At 48.0% G+C, this 23,393-nt stretch overlaps 1 protein-coding gene across 1 annotated transcript in view; it reads right to left on the bottom strand.

The window, feature by feature from the left end:
• Positions 1-22,843, bottom strand: part of ABTB3 (ankyrin repeat and BTB domain containing 3) — a 197,469-nt gene extending 174,626 nt beyond the window's left edge. The window contains exons 1-2 of the mRNA XM_080393300.1: positions 19,250-22,843; positions 4,796-18,242 (exon numbers count right to left, since the gene is read on the bottom strand). Of these exons, the coding sequence (XP_080249426.1) occupies positions 4,796-5,756 (961 nt within the window). The 5' untranslated portion in view covers positions 5,757-18,242; positions 19,250-22,843. The remainder of the gene's footprint in view (positions 1-4,795; positions 18,243-19,249) is intronic.
• Positions 22,844-23,393: the final 550 nt, after the last annotated feature.

Here is a 23,393-nt window from a genome sequence, read left to right as displayed (position 1 = left end):
TCACATTATACTCATAACTGAAACAAATTACATGAATAAAAACGTCCAGAGGGAAACAAACCTTCGTCAGCCAGTGAAACTGCAACCTCCCACCGGGTCTCTACTTCCCAGTCCCACCACTGCTGCTTCTCAACCCTCACAACGCAACGGAGCAACAAGCACACATGCATTAAGCAACCGGCTGTCCCACTCCTGCCAGGTGTTAAAGCAACCCACCTCGTTCCAGGCAAGCGGCACAGTTCCCCCACTGCCATCCTAGCTCCCACGAGCACTGGTAGCCACAATTGGACACAACCTTCTGCCCTTTGGGCAGGTGACTCTCCCTCCCCTCTCCAGATGGGACAAATCCGCAACTTGTTCAGAGAGGCTGTGGAAGTTTGCCTGGGAGGTTGTCAGGTAAGAGAATCAAGCAAAAATACACATAATTTGTTGCACCACTACTCATGTCAACCTCTTGGCAAGGGATTCAAGTGCCCAAGAGCAGATGGGAAAAATATAACAGCAAAGACCTTTAAGTAAAACATGCAGGTGCATATAAGAAACTTCAAACTGTATTCCAAATGTATTTTACTAGTAAAAAATATGATTGAAATGTAATGGGGGGAAAGAAGGATGTTCTTGAAACCACAGATTAAAAAAGCCCAGGAGAAAGGCATGAAATTCCATTTTGTACCCAAATATTCCTCTATCATCCTAGCTGAAATAAGTTTTAGATTGATTTTTACGTTGCCCCTAAAGCTGTAATAGCATCTTGAATGATTCAATTACAACAGAAAGCAGAGAAGTAACAAACAGATAACAGTATACTCGCCAGTAAAAGAATGGCATGATCTCTATATAGACACACATATGTATAGACATGTATCAGAACTTAAAAGCATTAACTGATTTGGTTAAGCTGTGCTAATATATCAGTATCGCTCATTTGCTTGGAGTCCCTCTAGTTCGCCTGGATTAGGAGAAGAGGCTGAGGTTAAACTGAGGTTAGCGGACACGTGTCAGCCAAGCCTGACCTAATCCTGGGTTTCTTCCTAGTTGTTGTGTCTTCCTCTCTAAGTAATATTAAGAATAGGAAGAAACCACGGGGATGCAGTTGTGTTCCAAATAGCTATTTTTAGTAGCTGAACACAAACAGAAAAGGCAGAGTTGTGCACACCAGCTGCTCCACAGAAACCGCCTCCCCACGGTCCCCTGCTCCCTGGCTGTGTCCCTTATGGCCCCTGCCCTTCCCACCACACGTCATGCCACATAAGATAAAGAGACCCAAGACTAAAACGGGAACAACCCATTTTCTAAACTCTATATAGTGTTGTCTAATACCACTCCTCCTTCAGGTGGCTTCGAGCTGCTTTGACCTGCCATCCAAGCATCCCCTGTGAAAATTAAATACATGGACTTACTCCTATGATTTGTGCTGGATCAAAGACCTGGAGAAACTTCCCAGTCATCTCAAAGCAGCTCTCAGCCCTAAAAGTAGGCATTTGATAAGCAATAAAGAAATGAAAATAATATAGTTTAAACCACAGAGGTGCCAGCTTTTACTGCCTTTCATCGAGTACACAATATTTTGCTTCCGCTACTTCAAGGGAAATAACACTCCACGCAACTGTTATAGGATGTAAAATGTGTACTGTGCTGTTCAGATGGAGCTCGTAATTGAAACATTTGAGCACCAATGAAATCCCAAACGTTAAGTTTTTAATTTTCATTCAACCATGACATTAAAATTCTGGTTGTGCAGTGGGGGAAAAAAAAAAAAAAAAGATTACTACCTTAGAGTGCTTCTAAGGTCTATTCTTCCTGATATAGTAACTGGGATATGCTCAGCCAAGATGCCAGCAGCTGCTGGCACACTCCAGGCAGCTTGCTTCCAACACCACTGCCTGCTTCTCCTTTGTCATCCCTACCCCTGTCCCACACAAAAGGTTATGAAGAGGCTTATCAAGGAGACATGGCATTAAGGAGTGCCACCAACTTCACCCATGTGCCTTCAACCCCACATAAGGAACGAGCAGACACCTGTTGGAGAGCAGTGCTCCCATCAAGGCAGCTGTCCAAGCTCGGGCCAGGCATATCCAAGACAAGCCCCACAGGCTGAAGCACCCACCGAAAGAACCAGCTCAGTCATCTTTGTCTGAAGGCGCATGACCGTCACTTATAGGAAGGAGGTGGTTATCTTGCAATACTTATGTTATTCAGCAGCTTCCAAGATGACTGGGTATGACACCAGGCTAAAAACCTCCGCTGAAACCACAAAACGCTCTGCACAGCTGATGGGGAAGCCCTGAAAGGCTGGTTTGTATCTTACAGATCCTCAGACCATCTTCCCAAACACTCATGTTCACAAACTGTATTACAGCAGTCTCAGACTACATTCATGCACAAACTCATGTTCCTCACATGCATCTCGTGATCTTCATGGGTTGCCTGTTTCATTCTCCAGACAGAATTTAAGGTGCTGAATTTAGCCTGGAAATTAAAAGTTTGATGTTTGTCTGCCAGAGACACACCATCTCTCCCTCCCAAAACCTGCCTGCAGACAAGGTGGTACCAGGGCTCTGTTTCTGCACTGCTTTCCTTTCCCCTCGTCCTTCAATCAGATCATATTGGCCAGGGTACCTCCAGAAAGGACCCTGCCACCACTTCTCATCCACATCTGATGGACCAATTCCACTGATTTCAGTGCCCGTGTATCCACATGCCACTCTGATTTATCAAACCTCCAGAGTACAAGACCTGTCTCTTCTCCTGGAGTAGTGCACAGAGATGGGAGAAATCTGCTACCTATTAAGTTGCTTTATCACGGTATTTCAAGTACTGAGTACAGAGGGAGGATGACCTTGTGGCTAACGCCACTATATAGAGACGTAGCTTCTAGCAGTCCTAGCATCCTACCACAGATTGCCCAAATAGTTTCGAGCAGGTCAAATAATCTCACATCAGATATCCCTACCTTTTAAGTGCCTGAGAAGGAAACATTTGCAACCAACCATGGATCACTCCGACATCAAAATGGTGAGGACTATACAGATACATATCTCATTGGCGAAGAAACAGGCCGATGTGTTTAATAGTTTATAATGGCTGTTTTAGTTGCCATAAAAGTACTTAAAAGCATGCAACACGCCCTTGGATTAAATCTAAATAAATGTAAACAGCAATAAAATTGCTTCTATTACAAGAAGGCCTGACTCTTGCTTGCACCTGTAACTCTAAATATATATAGCAGGATGCCAAAGTACGTATTATAAGATGCCGAAAAGCAAAACAACATTACAGTCATCTGCATAGAAAGCATAACGACACAGGGAGAGAGGCAAAACAAAATGGACAACTTGCTAGGGTGTGATTCGAAGATCTTAGAAAAATGCCATTTGCTCGAGTCAGGACTGAGCCTAAGCAAGGAGATCTCTGCCAGGTAAAGCAACAACAAAATGGAGACAAACTCCAAATCGTGTCCCTGGAAGGGAGGTGTATGAGGGTCAGAACGAAGTTCATTCAAATCCACCGAGCTGATACAGAGGGAGTTAGAGCTGCAAAACAAAATGAAAGGCTCCGTAGGAGCCTGCACAGCCAGTGCTGCAATGTCAGAAACGCAACACAGTACCATCATCTGAAACCTACAGGCACAGTACTAGGACTCGAGGAAAAAAACAAGGCTGGCACTCCTGGGGAGCGCTAGAACAAAGCGCAAGGGTCCTGCAACACACGCCCCTGACAGCAGATGCCTTTCGAGGGGACGTTCAGCAGAGCCTCTGGGGAGGACATCCACGGCTGAAGTAAAACCACCAGAGGAATATAACGGAGCCGCATCTATTTACACCGGGGAGGAGGATCTGCCTTTTGCTCCTGCTCGGCACCCTCCGTCGGGTCTCTCACGGGAGGAGAGGTGTCTTAACACAATAGACAATTAGCTGTAATGCATCGTCTGTGGCTATAACAACTTAACTGGGCTTATCTGTAGACCTGGTCTAAGCTTCCAGTTATCCTTGTTCTCCCAGTCCCGCCCAGTACGCCCTCCCCCCCCCCCAAAAAATAAAAACCAACATTTGCATCTCAGCTTGACAGGTATTTTGTATTTAAGCTCAGTCAAAGTGTTTGCTTGAGCCTGCGGATGCTCAGCAGAAGGCAGGAGAAAACCACTCGGTTTTAATTCTACCTCCCCGAGACACGGCTCGTTCCTTTTTCCCTTCCCTGCCAGAGGGAGCTGAAATAAGAAACGTCAACTTTGAGAGCTCATTAAAAATACTGGACTCTTAGTTAAAAAAAAAAAAAAATAGAAGAAAAAAAAATCCCCAGGAAGTTGATGCATCACCGTGTTGCATCTGTGTCAAGCTCTGGGTAAACAAGCAGCAACATGAATGAAATCTGTCCAGAAAGACTGCATTTCAGCGCCAACCACGCAATCTCTGGCCAAACCACTGCATATGTAACAAAGTTTGATCTCGCCTGCAAGCGCTCAGCTGCGCTTCTGCCATTTCCTGTGGAGAGCGGAGGCTCCGAAGGCTGCCCACCCCCGGCCCCGCCGCCAGCGGCCCCTGGACACACGCACCCGCGGGCGGGCAGAGCAGACGGGGATGCTCGGCAGCTCCCTGCCCGCGCCCCGGCCGGGCACCGCCGGGAAGGGGCAAAGCGGCCGCGCTGCCGCCCTCCCTCCCCGCCCGCCCCGGCGCCGTCCCCGTCCCCGTCCCCGTCGGCAGGTGCCGCGGCCCGCCCCGCACCCGGGGGCCCGCCCGCCGCGGGGGTCCCGCCCCGGCGCAACAGGTGCCCGGTGCCGCCCCGCGGCCGCACTCACCGCTGGCGTTCTTGCCGCAGATGAGGTGCTGGTAGGGCTGCAGCAAGCCCCAGAGCTCGGGGTCGTTGTTGACCGTCTGCTCCAGCGCTTCCAGGGTAAAGCGGGGCGCCTCGCCGCCCTCCTTCTCCTTCTCGGCCGGGGCGGCGGCGGCGGCCGGGGGGCGGCCGGGCGGCGGGAGCGGGGCGGCGGGGCCGGCCAGCACCCGGGCGTGGATGTCGCGGAAGAGGCTCTCGGTGCCGGCGGTGAGGTAGATGGCGGCGTGCTCGTGGATGCGCAGGGCCACGCGGCTGTCCACCATCCAGCGGTAGAACTTGCCCACGGAGAAGGCCAGCCCGCAGCGCGCCGACTTGCCGCGGCTGAAGCGGTCGCCGCCGCTGCCGCTCATGTTGTAGAGGGAGAGGGCCCCGAGGGCGGCCGCCGTGCAGCGGGCCGACAGCGTCCAGCCCAGGACGATCTCCATGGCGCTCCGCACCTCGTGTTTGGTGCACTTGGCGAAGCGGAGGCTCAGCCGCTGCGCCTCCCGGGCGATGCGCACCAGCGCCCGGCTCACCAGCGTCGAGAGCCGCGCCGCCGCATCCCGGCTCCCGGGACTGGCGGCGGCGGCGCCCGGCGCCCGCGGCTCCCGGCGCGGCGGCGGCAGCAGCAGCGCCTCCACCTCCTCCAGGCTCCAGGGGACCTCCTCAAGGTCGGGCAGGAGCCGGGAGCACTGCTGCCCCGCGCAGTCCAGCACCTCGGAGTCTTCCGCTAGGACGGTGTTGACGGTGTCGAAGCTGTTGTGCCGACTGTGCATGGAGTCAGTTAGGTGCGGCCAGCAGCTTCCTCCATAGGGGTACGCGGGGTGCGAATCCGAGCAGCACAGCGACAAGTTGGAGGAGCGCACCGAGTCCGCCGCGCCACCATACCCGGAGTCCAGCGTCAGGTCTTCCAGCGTCCTCACCGCCGTCTTACCTCTCCGGGCCATCGCTGCACTTCATGCTGCACCCGCGGGACCCGGGCGGGGAGCGGCTCACGGGAACGGCGGGGAGGAGGGAAGAGAACAGCGAGGGGGCGCGGCGAGACCCGCCGGCCGCAGCCCGCTGCCGCCCCGCTCCGCCAGACGCCAGCGAAGCCGCGGTGCTGCCCGCGCCCTGCTACTGGCCGCGGCTCCGGCTCCTGCACTGCGCCGCGCCGCCGGCCCGACACCGCACCGCAGCGCAGCGCCGGCCAGGCGGCGGGGAGGGGGGGGGGGGGGGAGGCGGGGCCATGCAAAGCGCCTCCAGCTGTCGGCCAATGGGCCGGCGCGGGGGCGGAGACATGCAAAGCATCGCGCCCGGCGGCCAATGGGGCGGCGCCCTGCGCTTGGCCGCACCTCCCCTCGCCTCCGCGGGGCGCGGAGCCGCGCCGCGATGGGGCGGGCGGGGGGCGCTGCCCCGCGGGCCCCGCTGCCCCCGGCCCGCTCCGGCCCGGCTACAGCCCCCGCGCAGGCCGGACCCCGCGGTCCGTCCCGGCGGCGCGGGCTTGGCTCGCTGCGGAGCGGAGCGGCGCGGATCCGGCGCTGGCCCGGCGGGGCTGGCAGGCGGGTGCGTGGCGAGGCTCGGGGGGAGCGCGGCCAGCCGTGTCCCCGCGCACCGCGTCCTCCGTCCCCCCCGGCTGGGGGCAGCAAGGTGTGCAGCGTGTCTCCGTGACACCCACCGCCGCCGTCCGTCAGTCCCGCTCCAGCCCTCACGGGTTTTCCACGCCGGCAGCGTCCTGGTGTTGCTGTAGGTAAATGAACGGGAGCGCAGGCACACACACACGAACAGGGCGAGACAGCCAAGGTGTTTTGAAAGCAAGCAGACGCTGCCGTGTGAGGATACCAGAAGTCGCTGGAGTCAGGAAAAGCCAATTTCCAAATAATTAAAACAAATACAATAAAGCCCTGAGACATTATTGAAATTAACCCCCTAAGTATCACAAAGCCTTTGACAAGTTAAGATTTGTATTGAGCTTCGGGTGCATTTCCTAGGCGCATTAAGATTCCTTGCGCAATATACAATTTATCCCAAACTAATGTATTTTAATCTTACATTGCTAGGCTTTAGTGTTATTAGGAGCTGCTGGGCTAATATCCCGGGCAACAGACTGAGAATGTATATGCTTGCGTGTTCTGGTTTTGAAGAAATGTTATATCCTTTTAAGTGTAAAATACCAGCGAAATTCTATCCCTTTAAGGATAAAAGCCTAGCAAACACATTTCTCTATCATGCCAACAGAGGCGGCCAAAATTCTTGAGCAGACAAGGCGAGTCATGTAAGAGATTTCCCCATCCAAGTGAGCAAAGCCTGGCAATCCTTCAACGTAAACTTCCTACAGGAAAGGCACAAACGCAAGTACAGGTAGGCTCAAAGTCAAACAGGTTGGGGAAAACTATGACATCACCGAAAACACCAAGAGGGGGTTGCCTTCCAAATGAAGTCAAGTGCTGTCAGAAACTGGTTTCTCAGCATAGCCTTATCCTTCTACAAGATGCACTATGCACAGTGGGTTTCAGCAGAAATCCTGACCACCACCATATCCTGATAAAAAGCAGCAGCGCTGAGGACAGGAGCAACATGAACTAGAGACACTGTCATGCTGCAAGGAAGAAGTTGAGGCCCATGCTGCTGGCTAGTCTTTGGCAGGGGGGGGTCGTCAAAAATGCCTTGAGAACAAAATCCTATGGATGGTTTTTTGATTATCCAGCCATATATCCCGCAGTAGAGCCCTCTGGTGTCTTCAGCACTTCAGTGCAGTGGCTGTTCAAAATTCACATTTCTGTGTGATAGAAGGAAGGAACCTCCATGACCAAGACCCTCAGGACAGTTATTTTTCTAACAAACTCCATTCACCTGACTGTCCCTATGCTTTCACAAAGTGCCACAACTGCTTGTGCTGAGCACATGTGATAGCAGGTCAAACTCAGGGAAAGTCCAAGTTTGGGAGGTTTTCTAGTAAATGGTTTGTTTGGCTTCATGGACACACAAGGTGGACATCCAGAGAGGATGGAACAAGCGAGCTGGGTTGTTTGTTCACCAGCCTTTGTAAAAAACAGTACTTCAGAAGTCAACATCAGCCTTACATGTTGCGTTATTTTTAGGTTACAGCATTAACCATGTATTGAGATGAACAGCATAAATGAGAAGTGGACAGTTGTCTCAGGCTGTGTGCAGACTCAGGCATTCATGCTGCTGACTCACAGCCAGTTTCTACTTCAAAAGAGGTTGGAGTGCTTTTGTTGTTTTGTTTTAATTTGCAAAGCAAAATATTGGGCATTACTAGATATTTTGTAGTCGCAACACAATGTACATCGCCTCGCACATGACGGTTTGTTTCCTGGTCACACTACCAGTTCAGAAGATGTTGCGACACTTGAACACACCAAAGGCATGTATGTCAGCAGCACCAGCCTGGTTTAAACTTTCAAAAGTGGTAGCGAGAGCTTCTGACTCATTTCTTCAGAAGACTAATTACCTTCTCATTGAAAGGGCTGGAAGTTCAATCAGCACAGAGTGGCCATTCTGGATCTCCAGTGATCTCGCAGTGCCTGAAGGATCTCACCTGCCCAGGTGTAGATACCCAGGCTGCTGCATCCCAAAGCAAGCTTCAGCGTGATTTGGAAGAACATCTGAAAGTGCTCCTGAGACAGGGTGACTTGAAACCACCCTGGGAAAAGATGGATCAAACAGTTTGGATTGGAAACACACCCACACCCCTGCAACACCTTTGGTGCCTGCATGAGGAGAGCTCCAGAGACAGTGGAGTCAGTCCTCAGCTTTAATCCAGAAAGGACACCTCACCTCTCCTGCCCTGGGCTGAAAGGCTCTTGTCTGCAGCTGTACCCCACTCTGCAAGCCTTACAGCCAGGGTCCTTTGCCTGTTAGACAAAAACATCCACTGCAGAAAACAAAGTCCCTTTGTGTGTCAAAGGCTGGGGACACACTCAAAATTTTCAGCTCGTTGGAGACATGGACATCAATTATCCTCACAGAGAATTCAGACAGGGATTGATTAAGTACCATTCCAGGGTGACAAGTGCCAGCAAAAACTCTGAAAGAGGGAAAATCCAACCACATTTTAAAAAGGTGCTCAGGGCAAAGTTAACTGAATGGAAGTTGGCATTTGTATGGGGAGAGCACCAAGTGCCACAATTCTTTCCATCCCCACCCAGTTAACTGCCCACAAATGGCATCTTCTTGAAAGCTGTAAGGAAAACCATAACAGCAAACAGGCTGTCATACAGAACAGGAATGTACCTAGGAGCAGGCTACTCCACGTAGTTTCTGTATTCAAAATTCAATGCACTGCACTGCACTAACAGCTCAGATCAAGAGCAGCATTTGCAGGATCTCCTAGTGCTATCTCCAACTGCTAAGAACAAGCAGTGAGCCTTGTGAGGGCCTTGCTTATATTGCTGGGGAAGTTGGAGTGCTAATGTTTCTACTCACAGGGGGTTAATTTACAAACCGAGGCTGTAATCCTGTACCTGTAAGGCAGGTGTGAAATGCAGATCCCTGGCGGGGGAGCCTTTAGGGCTGCAGCATGTATACAGTCTGCTGCAAAGAAGATGCCTGTCAAAGAAGGAACCAAATGCTGGCATCAGGTAGCATCATCCCTGCAGTGTCACTGAGTGGCTGCTGCCAACTGTTTAGACAAGCAGGCTCAGGGAGATGACTCTGGTGTTGCTCCTCCAACGCATACAACACCGAAAGGAATGGGGATGAGTGACGCAATGAGGCCACTGGCTCTAGCTGGAAAGGAGGCACTGGTGGTGCCACCAGCGTGAGAGGGAGGGAAGGGCACAGGGCAGGCGGATGCCACACCACCCGCTTTTTCCCCCCCATCAGCTCCATCCTGCTGATTTCAGTAACTAGCTGTGTTAGGACCCCTGGCAAGGACTCAGCAGGAGCTACTGCCCCATGGAGAGGCAAGATTTGGCCGATCAGCTGCTCCTTTTGCAGACACTAAGGAAATGGGCTGCCCCTGAATTTCAGCCCACTATTGCTTAGCCAGGGGCAGCTGCCCAGCTGTACTCCTCTGCTGTGCAAAAGCAGCAGCTTCTGCTTCTCGCTGGGCTCAAAACCCTGCCTGACTTTCTTCCTAAAGTCTCCATGCCCCCAAGTGCTGAAAGTGGAGGTCTGTTGGAGATGTGTAGACTCGTGCCTGGAGGGGGGTGTGTGATTTCTCAGATACCACTAACCAGGGATGCTCAGAGAAACTGCCAGCAAAAAAAACCATATCTTGCCACATAAAACAAAGCTGTGGAGCCCACGGCCATGGTTCAACCCAAGAGCATAAGCAAATTCCTGGAGGCTAAGGCCATTGGTAACTATTAAACACAACGATGCACATGAAATCTTCTTCTCAGAAAGTTTCTCAACAGCTGTTTGCCAGAAGTGGGGAGGTTATGCCAGGGGAAGGAACACTTTGTAATCGCTCAGTTCCTCATGTGTTTGTTGTTGGCAGCTGTGCAAGGCAAGATATTGCGCAACAGAGACAGGGCCAGAGCCCCCAAGGCAGTCCTTTAGTCTAAGCCCTTACTCCTTCCCACACCAGCCAAGCCATTACCACCAGTTTGCAAGTGCAGCTCAGTTCAGAGGTCTGCACAGCTGATGCAGCAGTGCTTATTGTCTTTACAAGATGTTGGATCTTGTCTTTTGTTCTAAGGAAGGGTTGATTGCAACCTCTACCTGAATCTCTTCTTTTCTTAAAACCATCCGTGATGAAGACTCAGCAACTTCCCTGGATGGTCTGTTTCTGAGTCCAAATAATCTTACTGCTTGAAACAGCCTTCCCAACACCTTACCTAACCTTTTCTTTGCTACAAATGTAAAGAATAAAATGATGCTCCCCAGCTTTTTTAGCAGACAGGACTGGCATCTCTGTCTCATTTTATCTCAGGCAGTACTAAAGGCATCTATAGAGCCAAGCAGAATACATATGCAGTTAGCCTCCAGCCAGCAGATGCAGGTGCTTCTCACAGTTTGCTATACCACTCCAGAAAACATAACAGTGTTTGCATGCTTTATGTGCACTAAGATTATACATACACACACACTACATTTTGACCAGAACTGAAAGAAACAGGAATAGCAAGCTTCTCAGAGGACAGAGACAAGGAAAAACTCTGTTCAGCCAGTGGTAATTTCCATTCCCAGCAAGACACAACAAACCTGCATAAGGGTGATATGCATGGGTATATAAGAAAACAATTTAAAGGTGGAATCTGAAGTGACAAACATGCTTGAGATCCTCAGTGGCTGTTGAGCCAGCCCTTTACTCTTCACTTGGGAGGATGTCTGGCATAAAAATGGTTTCAGTTACTCTACAGTTTTAAGTAATGGCTTTCTATCTATGGCCACTGAAGTTCTCTTCCTACTTGGCGGTTCAGGAAGGCCAGTTTTGTCTCCTCAAGGGGATGGATGTTCAAAGACTTGTTGGCTGTTTGCAGGGGCTCAGCCCCACAGCTAGGCAGCAACGCTTGTTGCATCCTGATGCTGTGAGGAGGTGACAAGCTGGGTCTGGTGCTCACTCAGACACTGGCACGCCATGCAGTGCATCTGCTCTCTCCTGGGGGGCTGTAATCATTAGTCCTTGTTTGCAATTTAAGAGTCGGTCCTGATTTTAAAAGAAGTATTTGGAGGGGCTTTAAATATGATTCTTCATGGTACTGTAGTCCACACATACTTTTAATGGCAATTTTAGAAGGTACAGGTTCTACAATATGACCTTTCCCTCAGGCAAACGTGCAGGGGGAAGGGTGAAAGAAGGATGTGAGCTGTGCTCTCCACTTTTTCCACTCACAGGGATTTCTTTTAAAACAGCTCAGGGGGCGGGCGGGGGCGGGGCGGGGAAAGGACTACAGAATCTCTTAAAATCCATTCACACCTCTGCTTCTTGCCAGTACTTAGGGCTTACTTGCATTTCTGCTGTTAAAAAAGCTGAGCCTGTTCCCAGAAGGTGTTCGACAAAGGGAAGTCCCAAGTAAAGACCTTCTCAATTTCCCCATCTGATGCTTTTTTTTCTTAAGTGGGCGTTTGCAGGTAGACAAACGACCTTGCCATCCACATAGATTTCTTCTGGCCACAAGCTCCCATCCCCACAATGCATGCTGCCACGGCTGAGGTCCTGCTCCCTGTGTCTCCTGTGCCCTCCCTGTTACCACACTGACTTGGGGTGGGGGCAGTGGGCAGCGAAACAAGGAGTTCCAGCCTGCTGGTGCCCTCTTAGTGGGGAGCAGCTCCTCAGCTCCTCCACCATTACTCTCCAGACCAGTTCCAGGAGAAGGGGCTTTGCATCCAGGTTACAGACCTCATGCCTTTCTTATTTAAGCAGGCAAGGATTTTTTTCCCTTCCTCTCTGCTCCCACCCCACAATGGGGAAGGCACCAGTGAGCTGCAGACCTACACAATTACAAAGCAAGATTAACATGACAGACTAATATAATTCCCCGATATTAAGTGAGAATTTTCTATTTGTAGGTAAATCCCAAGAAAAGCACACAAAAGAACTCATTTTAATATGAAAGGGGTTTTTTTTCTTCCCTTAAAAATAAGAAAACAAAACGTAGGCATTTGGTGTAAGATAACATTTGGGGAAATGAGCAAGATTGTGCCAGTCCCTTTCCTTTGTCCTAGCACTTACAACTTCTTTTGCATGTTTTCCTCGCAGTTCCCCTCAAAAACTGATCAAATTTTTTTTTTAAACGTTACAGCATTCTGTTCATTCCTTGACTGACCAAAAGTATTGCTGAAATGCCCATAAATAAATTACTGAAAAGACCCCACCGCAACTCACCTCAAACCTAGTAAGAACTAACTCTAGAAAAACTTGTACTGCTGTAAGCAATTCTCCTGGCAGAGGGGTATTACATCACTGCAGCCTACCAGGTTCAGCAATGAACTGTATCTTGATACATGGGAGAGACGGGGGAGCATTCTCGCTAGAAGTTTACATTAAAAAAAATATTAAATTGTAAATATAGCAACATATAATACAAACCTTTTTTGGTTGGTTGTTTTTAAGACTAATAGTAATTTAAGAGTAACAGCAGAGAGCACCAAGCAGTGAGAAGACATTTCCCAACTCCGTCACGAGGTGTGTTTCATCACCTGCTTCATCATGCCGCGGCACAGCATGGCCCAGCATAGCTACCCTGGTGACTTGGAAATGGAGGGTACAGCAGGTTGGAAAGGGAAAGGCCACCTATCTGCTTCGGGGAATGCGGTTGCATGGGGTTATGATCGGATTAATACAATTGAGGACTCTGCCCCGCGAGGGTGGTGGGCTCCACACGGGGAGCAGCATCTCCTGTGAACTCGCTGCGGCTTCTGAATTAGCTGTGTTTTCAGGAACTGTGAAGTTATTACAGACCCCTGATTTCACACATGGTGAAGCGTGAGCAAATCATAAAATATTTGTGGGAAATCTCTCCCCCTAATCGACCCATAATGCCCGCTTTCTGCACCCTCTCCCTCTTTTTCCCTCCCACTATTGGGAGTAGACAAACTATTTATGGTCTGCACAGGGTTTACGCTTTATCCACTTTATCCAGCCAGTGACCTACTGGAATTTCATATACTTTAAGAAATATGAGCTACCAAACTGCCTCTCCCAACTTTTGTAATTTCAAGTCTTTCTTGCATTTGCAGATGCCTAAAGGCTCAGGAAGCAAGCACTGCAGAAGCAGGGGGGGAAGGGCCAGGAGCCACTTCTGCTTCACATCACAAGCTTTCAAATGACCTGTTTCATTTAGAACCCTGCCAAAACACCTTTCCAAACAAGCAACTTTTCCACCTTTCAGTGTTCCCTTGGATATCTTGATATACCTTGATGCCAGGCATACACTGATGGCAGCTGCAAAGGGAAAACAACATTTCCCGTACCCAAAGCAGAGGCTGGGAAGGGCTCACACTTGATAGCTGCTGGATGCTGAAGGAGACTGTAAATACAGGACAGGAGTCCACCCCAGTCCTGGGTGGAGGTGCGGGTTAAGCACACACAGAGTTTTATCCTGTAGTTACAAGGACTGTGGAAGGAACAAGCTAACAGCACATTTAGCCTGCGCTCCTGTCCCCTGTGAGCAGGGCTTGTGTGCAGGAAGGTGCCCACAGGTAGCTGTAAGCATATGCTACGAACACTGCTTGAGCTAGGTGGAGCCCACTTTGTAAGCACAGATGGTTTAGGCCCTATTAAAGACTAATTTTGTGGGTTTTTTTCAGCTGCATTTAAGGCAGTAAGATAAGCTCTCCCCAGACTCACAACATGCGAAGTCTGTTACCCGCAAGCACAGAAGTCCTGTGGTGTTGGTGACAGCCCACAACATTTGTCTGAGTTCAGATCTTACTGTTAGGAAGCCCCTGTATTCTTGCACCTCGACCCAGAGCTGCAGATGGGCTGGGAGGGATGGACTTGTCACAGGTGGCCGTGCTGGGCTCCCAAATCCCTTTGGACTTGATGAGAGAGGGGGTGAGGAAGGATGGGAGCCGTTCCCTTGGGCCACCAGGGGAAGCGGCTGCAGGAGAGGTGAGGTTGCAGTGAGTCAGTGAAGAACAGAGCTGCCAGAGCAGATATCCCAGACACCAGTAAGGCTTTAGTCAAATCTTAGTGATGGAATTTCCCAAAGACAAAAGACAACTGGGAGAGGGAAGACACAGACACTTCCCTTTTGCACTCACCTCCATGTAGTTGTTGCAGTGACCAAAGGAAAGAGCAATTGTTTAGGGTTTTTTTGAAAACCACATAGTCTGTATCCTTCAGCAGCCACGTGCTCTTGGGGAGATAACCCCTCCCAGGGCATGGGTCTCTGAGGTGGGCACCGATCCCAGAGCCGCAGGGGGCTGACCCTGCACAATCCTACCCGAGTGGAAAAGAGAGGGCTCACTTTAGCAGCATGGCCAGGATGTGCCAGCCATAGTCCTGCTCTGGGCCTCCAGGGACCAGGATCCTCTCCCTAGTCCCATCACTGCCTGGCTGCTCATGGACCTGGACAAATCACTTCATGTCTCCATGCCTTTATTTTCCAGCTGTAAAATAGAGAAAATTATATTGACCTTCTTCATAAAATGCTTTGCAAATGCTAGACAACAGCTAAATACTATCATGACTATTGTATAAAATAATCCATTATAGCCTCTGGATGCTGGAGAAGAAATGAATGATGGCTGGAGTCTACATAAACACTGTGTTAGATCAATGCAGGCACTATTACAACGTTGATCTGGTCTCCTAGTGTGTGTTCCCACAAATCCACATGGGGATGAAAAATCCAAACATATCTCTTGGCTGACAACTGAGTGAAGCTATGTTACAGGGAGGAAAAAAAATCTAACCCCATCACACAAACCAAAGTGCATAGTTCCTGCTTTGATCACAGAAAGAAGAAAGTTTTTTTGGCTGAGTTTTCTGCATATGAAGAGAATTGTTTTCATTTTGTTTTGGAGGTTATTTTTGCAGATGAGCCATCTGAGTTTGATATGAAAGCGGCACCCTACCAGTGCATTTAAATGTTTAACACTCTGTCAAAGTTAGGCACTCATCAGCTTTAAAAGTTAAAAACTGTCTAGGAACAAAAGCACTGTCCCATTTGCTGACAATGGGAAAGGAAAATCCCAAACTAACCTCAGTGCAAGCTCAAACAAACATTTCCTGTACTCCATCTAGCAAAGAGGCAAGCTGGAGAATGAATTCAAGCTTTTTCTAGGAAAGCTTCAGAAGAAACCAGCCTAATTCTACACTGCACTAAAAGCCACCTCAAAATCATTGCTACTTTGTGGTTGAGAAACTGCCTGCTTCCAGCTCTCCCTCTACACCCTGGTCATCACCAGTCAATGCCAATTAAAGCCTTAGAGGAACTACCCACAAAAGCAAAACACACTTACCATACTCAAACGGAAATTCATTGATTTCTTTCTTAGAATGCCACAACCCATGCTTTTTTAACAGGGGTGTGTGACAGAGGTGCTTTACCCGCTGGTGAGCAGAGAACAGTGGCATGTCACAGGCTTGCCCTGGTTGGTGGGTAACAGCATCTGCAGTGGCCCACACTGCCCAGCTCCCATCCCAGCAGGCATGGACGATAGATGCTACTCTTCCTTTTCCAAAGTCCTACAGCGAGGAAGAAGAGGAGTAGGTTTATACAGACATTTTCTTCTAAAAAGAGACCAGGGGAGAAGCTGGCTCCACAGCCTCTGCAGTCACAAGATGCTGCACTCGCTGCACAGCACTACTGGCTCAGGCATCTGAATCAGCATTTAGGAGATGTACTCTCTGGGGTCACTGTCTGTACAGCTCGCTGTCTGTAGTAACCTCACCAAGCACAGCAAGGTCTGCATGGTAGCTGTCTTGAAGGTTAAGCTTGTCACTGAAATCAGGAATAAGAAAACTCCTTAACACCAATGTAGCATAGAGAGGCAGGCATTCCTTTATCACAGCGCTGGATGCACTGGGGATCCTTCCACCTAACATGCATGCTGTATGTTACATTTAGGCAAGATTATATAGACCATACGTAGGTTTACGCATTACATTTCTCGGAGGAGTCATATATATTCATTCATTTCCCAAGAATAGGTGGTACTATGCTAATTAAGGTACTACATGCTCCTTACAGGTATTTAGGAAAACTTCTGGGGGTCTCAAACAATAGTCAACTTTCTAGTTATAGTTGACTGAGAATTGAACCTCGATTTTCTTTCCCTATATGGACTTGTGTTGATCACAGTTCAACTTCTCTTGTCAAGTTTGGCTTCAGATTCGGCTTCGGATCTTTTGGTTTAATTTCATCTTCCCTTAACAATATAATGTTGCACAACGACTGTTTGAAGGTAATTATCCATTATACTGAAATGAACAGTATATGGTGACAAGCTCATCAGGGTCCACACAGCATTTCACTTCAGGGAACATATGCAGTTTGCTACAGTCTGGTCCTTAAGGATCAAGGTGGCTATTACAGTCCTTCCCAGGGCATTTCAGCGGCTGTCTATGGCTCTTCCAGAACTGCAGAGCTCAGCACTTAACTAATCTCCTAATTACAAATGGATGAATTTTAACATGATACCTTCCTTTGTTTTATGCTACTTTTTAAGCCTCATGATATATTTCCTGAGGATACCTGTTGTTCCTAGTACATTCTCATCCTGCAAAGGAAAAATACCCCGATGACATTCCAGCAGATAGAAAGACTATGTATCTCAGTGAGGCTTTTGATTGCAATAACCCATCACCTTATACAAAGCAGCATATAGTCCAGTCATCCTCCAGAACAATGCTGGGGGACGTAAAAGTTCAGGATTCATGTTTTCAATCATGTGGCACAAAATCAGAGACCCAGCCTGAGATTTTATAAAGACTTATTTTCCCCCTCAGGCCTCACATACTCCACTTGGTCTCAGCTGCTTCTTTTAAAAGGCAATTCATCCAAGGCAGGGATGGGGAGGAAACCATACACAATATTGGACAGTTAAAATCTGCCACATTAAAAATATTGGGATGCTTTGTCTGTGTATATCTGAGCATCTCTGCCCCTTGAAGGCACTGAGTTCCCACTCAGGACGTGTAGAACTCATTTATATAGTTAAATACTTCAGCCATACTCCAAGTTTCTTATTTGAAAAAGAGATGACATTTATTCAGTTGGTAAAATAATCCGGCAGCACATATTGTACCCCTGTCACAGCTCCTGGAAGAAAGCCCAACATACACACGCTTACTGATATAAAAGCTTTTCTGCAGTCACTGGCAAAAGTATTTGGGCAGGGTTTCAAAACACCCGTATCAGAAGATGCATATGCCTGATTTCCGTTCACAGGGCTCAGACTGTAGAAACCAGCCGTCATGTAAAGGACCTGTAAAAAGGCCTTTAGTTACATGTTAGAAAACAAAGTGATTGCAAGAAGATTGTAAAGTGGCTTTGCTAATGGGAACCAGGTGGCTAATGTCAGTGCTTTCAGTTGTTTGACAATACCTAAACCAAGAAAGTTAGATCCAAAGGCAAACAAAATAACCTGTGCTTCACACATCCACCCACAGCCACAGAAAATCTTTTGTTCCCTTGAGTGAGTCCTTACCCCAGCCCAGCAATCCCCAGCTGTGCTGGGGCACTGGCTGTGCCACAAATGGCACTGGGGAACTGAGCTGGTGGGAAAATAACATGGAAAATGCAAAGGGGGAAGGGGGGGGGACGGGACATGAGCTCCGCTCTGTGATGCAGTTCAGTGCTGGGACAGCCCTCCATGTGGACACAGACAACTTGGGAGAAGGGTGGAGAAGCAGCGAAGGCACAAACCTGTGCTGTTGTCAAAAACAGTGTTCAAAGCCATAGCTCCAGCAGCCACCTCTTGGAAAGCCATAGCTGGAACACAATTGCTTCTTGCAAAACCATCACCTCAGTACAAGCCACTTTTTTTCTCTCCTGTGATTTTCCAGGATCAGGCTAGATCGTGGTTGGAGGCTGGGAGAGAAGAACGCTCAAGAGAAACAGGACACATGCACTGAGCTTCACAGCCATGCTCTTCAGATCCTACCAATACATACATGCAAGTGACCACACTGCTGATGTAAAAAATCTCTCTGTAATCATTTAATCCCAGCTGTTCCCACAGCAGCAATTTTTTAATGAAGAAGTACCCTTGCCATACTGGCTTGAAGCGTGAGACCATTTAATTGAATAACTGATTTCTGGCAGTGGCTGATCTTGGCTTCTTAGTCTGAAGTCTTAAATATGCTCTGTGACACATGCTACTGGGCAGCAATATGTTGTGGAGGAAGATTTTATTTCAAAGATGACTAGGGCTCAGCACGTTTTTGAGTAGATAGGATAAACAGTGTAATTGCACATCTATTTTTCCTGTGCAAGTGCCTCGACCTGACATTTCCAAAATTTAAATGCCCTAAGCACTGACCTTGGGGCAATGAGGAAGAGCTAGATTTTTACCGTTTTCTCAGCATCAAACATCTTTTGGCTGGCGTCTCTAAAAATGAATGCACATGAAAACCTAGAGGCAAAAAGTTTAAGGAATTTGAAAAATGGCTGAGTAACATCCCCCCACCCTGGTAATGCCATGGAATTTTTTCTATTTTTGTGCAGTAAACTGGAATATTTGGAAGTCTCATCATTCATTGAGGCTTTGCTCCTCCTTGATTTCGCATCAAGGCAGAGTACTCAGTAAGTCTTTCCTCATCATGCACTATTAGATATCTTCCTGCCCTAATTCTAGATTTCACAGACTCTGATTTTCATCTTCTACCAAATTCTATAACACATTTTGTCTGATATACAAATACATATATCCCATTTTTGCATTATTCTTCTCATGAGGCAACCAAGATAAATGCCATATTCAAAGCAGTGCTGATTTTCCAAGTAGTATTAGGTTTCTCCCTCTGTACTGTGACCAAGAGATTTGTTTGGTTTTTGCTTTAACACAACCACATGCTGGGTTTCCACTACTGACATACCTGCGTTCCTCCCAGGAAGCTGCCACCATCACAGCCAGATAAGCAAGCAGTGAGTATTGCTCCTGACAGAGTTATTACTTCGTACTTATGATGCTGAAACATTTAGAAAAATTATTCCAATTTCAGTGTTTATTCATATGGTACAATATTACTGTTCACCTTTACTTACTTTGCTTCCACAAGTGACACCACACTCTGCCATTCATCCTGTGTGACAGGGCTGCTTTGCTGTCCACATTGATAGCATCTGTATGAAAGGAGGAACAGATGATCAAACTACACATAAACTGACTTCAGGGCTGAAATTAAGAATAGTCCTTCCAATGTAACGATAAAAGTTTAGAAAGAGTTGACATTTTTTAGAATGAGCTGCTGATAAGACAAAAATCCCACAAAAGATTCTCAGACTATTCTTAATTTAAGGAATTAAGAATAGTCCTTCCAATGTAACGATGAAGGTTTAGAGAGAGTTAACATTTTTTAGAATGAGCTGCCGATAAGACAAAAATCCCACAAAAGCCTCTCAGTTTAGGAGTATACAGAGGAATGCTGGAACTCATAATATACTACACTTTTAGAGCATCCTTGAAGGATCCAGCTGCTGAGAGCCAAGGTACTAATGAAGAACTGCTTCTGTTTAAACACTTTTCAATTTAGCAAGCTCTGCCTCCAATTTACTCAGATGCTGTAAGCACCCAGAGCAGGGTGAATAATAGATTTTCAGTTTGATGCCAGTTCTAAAAAAAAAGCCACCACAAAATCATGAAAAAAATAGTTTCTGAGTGAAACAAGCATTTTGTGCTGCCCGAACATTTTGGCTTTAAGCCTTTAAAATTTCCAAACTGAACCTGAAGGATTTTGAAATAAAGTTGTGGCAAATCAGAAGATGTTGAAAGGAATGGTTCAGCTGCTTTGAAGTTTGGATGCTCATTTCTCCCCCCCTTTTGTGCATATGAACAATTTGACTAAACTGACATTTCAGTCTCCAAAGTGACTTTCTTTGCAAAAAAACTTTTGGCCAACAAAATGTCATCTCTCTGTGTAGCAAGCAGATACAAAGAGAAAGCCCTCCAATTTGTATCCCTTTGAGTAGCTCCAACACATCCTCAAAAGTAAAAATGAGATGTGAAACCCAAAACTCATCACTTCAGTTGAAGTGACGTATATATAGCCAGAGTAAATAATGAAGACAGCTTTATGCTTACAGTAACTTCTGACTACTGGTATCCACTTGCTAAGCTGAAGTGGAAAACCATCGTGCTTAGAAGGTAAATTCAATATAAAGCTCTTTAAAGACTATTTCATACAGATCCTCCCTCCCAGGGAAGAACCTTCCTGTTGTGAAGTCCTCAGTGAAAAGGACTTATGCCAAGCTGGGCAGAACAACTGCTGTTGCAAACACCATCCCTACCCTGTCCCATTCTCCTCCTTTCACAACGCCCTGCACCTCGGGAGAGCTGGCAGCGCAGGGACAGGCTAGTGCAGACACCCCTCTCGCTGAGAAACAGGACAACCAGGGAAGTCTCTGACAGGGAGAGTCCCCTGGGACCCACATAACTGTAATGACTGTGTCCCTTCTGGCCAGATGTGTGCAGACGTGGGACGAAGCCCCAGGCAGGCGCTCTGCTGCTCAGTGCACCCTGAGTATCCACTGCTGCTGCGCTTCACTGGTGACATCTACTGCAGCACCCGTCTCAAATGTAACAGGCCAGAAAGCAGCCGAGCAACACTATTTAAAACTAAAGAGGAAAGTGCAAAGCTTTGAAGTCAGAAGGCATATAATGAATTCAGCAAAACTTTGTATTTCAAAGCTAGTTCTATTTGCAGAAACCATCTGCCCAGAGAAAAGCTCGAACATGCCCCTCTGACAGGAGTCAAAAGAGTTGAGGGAAACAGATCTCACTGAGGATGATTCACATCATCCATTCTCACAATATCTGAAATGTCACTTTGTAGTGGAGCAGCTTCCATCCTTATATCAATTACAACATTTACATCCAGCTCCCCCAGGGCTGCTGGCATTTGAAGAGACTGTCCAGTCCAGTAGCTCCCAGCAATTTCTAATGAGATATGCCAATAAGGCATCACTACTTGTCCCTCCCAATGGCAACTGTAAGCTCTCTGGAGCTTTCCCTTAAGCCACTGTCTACTTATCCCCTTATTGACGATTATTGATCTTTCTCCCTCCCTTTGCCAGCACTCATCTTTTAAGCCACAAACCCAGACATGGCTCCATCCAGGAGGATAAGGGGTCGTGCAATGTACAGGCCTTTCACGTGAAAAGGAGTGCAGCCTGTGAGCTCGGTTATCATAGTGGGCAGCAAATGCAAACCCACCCCTTGGGCAGAACAGCAACGAAGGCAACTTCTCCCAGCATCATCTCCCCAGAGCATCCATCAGCCAAACCGGTTTGCAGCATGCAACTAGGGCTTACATTTCTGCAGCAAGGCAAAAAACCACATCGTGTAAAGGAGCAAGTCTGTTTAAGAATTCCCTCTGATATTGCTAGTCTTTCATACAGCCCATAAAAGCCATTAAAATTCTGTCTGATAACTGGCTTCCCAAGAGCATGAGAGCCAGGCGAGACCACGCCAGCCACAGACTATACCAGTGCTCCTCCTGGCTTAAAACAGACCCTAAATTAAGCCTGGAAGTCATCTGTGAAACCAGCCTATGTCCTCGACTTTGAAGATCAGTCTCTGCATCACAAGGAAGCAGAGAAAAGCAGAGGTTATTCCCCTGAGAAAAGGGTGAAAACCATCACTGGAATCTTCTATCAGCCAGCAGCCAGAGAAACTGGAGGGAGGTTGGCCATGGCCACAGGCCCTAGAAACTCTGTGCATGCTGACTGTTGATGGACAGCACTTCCCAGGGTCTCTGCCCAGGTGCACTGCTTGTGTTTACAGACCTGGTGGGATCATTGCTGTCTTTGATAGTGGACAGTGACCCTAATGGAGGAAAAAGTTATCAAGGAGAAGGGGGAGGGGGTATAATCAGGCAGAGAGAGGCAGATAACATGACTGTGCAAGCCTTGTTTTATTAGAAATCAGCTTTAAAACAGTTTCATTCCTGAAATCTTGACTTTCTTGTAAGGTACACTGGATACAGCCCATTACAAACGTATACAGTTCCCACTGCTATAGAATTTCAACACATCACAATCTTTAGCACATTTTGCTTTTAGACATTCCTGCCAAAGTTATTTCTTCACCTGTGCTGGTTAAGATGCATCAGCCTTTGCTCACCCGCGCTCATATTTATGCCTGTGGCACCATGTGGGAAACCAGTCCCAGTGCCCAGTGGCAGCATGTCATGGAGCCCTTCTAGGAAAGGCTCTGTAGCATATGGAGGACAGAAACTGCAGCATTTTCCCTTGAAATGGAAGCTTTTAGCTTCTGCAGTCTGTCAGTCCAAGAGATTGGTTGTTTTTCTGTGGCTGTAGCTATGGATGAGTGTGGGGATAGAGATCCTCCACACTGTGACAGCAATTCAGAGGGGTGCTGCAGAGCCCCTGGGCCACAAAGATACATGCAAAGGTCCAAGGCACATTTTTAACCCTGCAACTGAAATCTGGTTGCAGGCACTGGCACACAGTCCCACTGATATGGAGAAATAGTGTGAAATGGGGACGCTTAACACCGACTGTGATTGTGTGTGTCTGCTCAGGAATGTGGGTATGGTGACTAGTCATGGGTGCGGTGTCTGGTCACATAGGCACACAGCTCTGAGGAGACAACTACAGTTTTTGAGGAGACGCCTGCCCCTCTTCCTCTAACAAAGGGGAGACGGGGAGACCCCTGCCCTTCTTTCTCTAACAAAAGGGGCTATTTAAAAGAGAATGAGAGAAGATGAGAGACATTCCAATGCTATCTAGAGGGAGGGAGTGCTAAGAAGATCAGATGGTCACAAGAACATGAATCACCTACAAACCTGCAAGACCACCACATTCCAGGAAACGGACTGATAAGCTAATTAACATACAAAGCGGGGTTTAGGTAACAAATATGTATAGGCGCTAATTGAATATTCATTTGTTTCATTGTATAAATGTGGGATGGTTCGTCACTTCGGGCATGCACGCTTGTGGAGGAGCGATCCCTCGTGCATCTGCGCGCAATAAACATACCTACTTTATAACTTTCGA

This window comes from Falco punctatus (genome assembly GCF_963210335.1).
Source record: "Falco punctatus genome assembly, chromosome: 6".
In the NCBI taxonomy this organism is placed as follows: domain Eukaryota; kingdom Metazoa; phylum Chordata; class Aves; order Falconiformes; family Falconidae; genus Falco; species Falco punctatus.
This window is presented reverse-complemented; position numbering and strand designations above follow the sequence as displayed.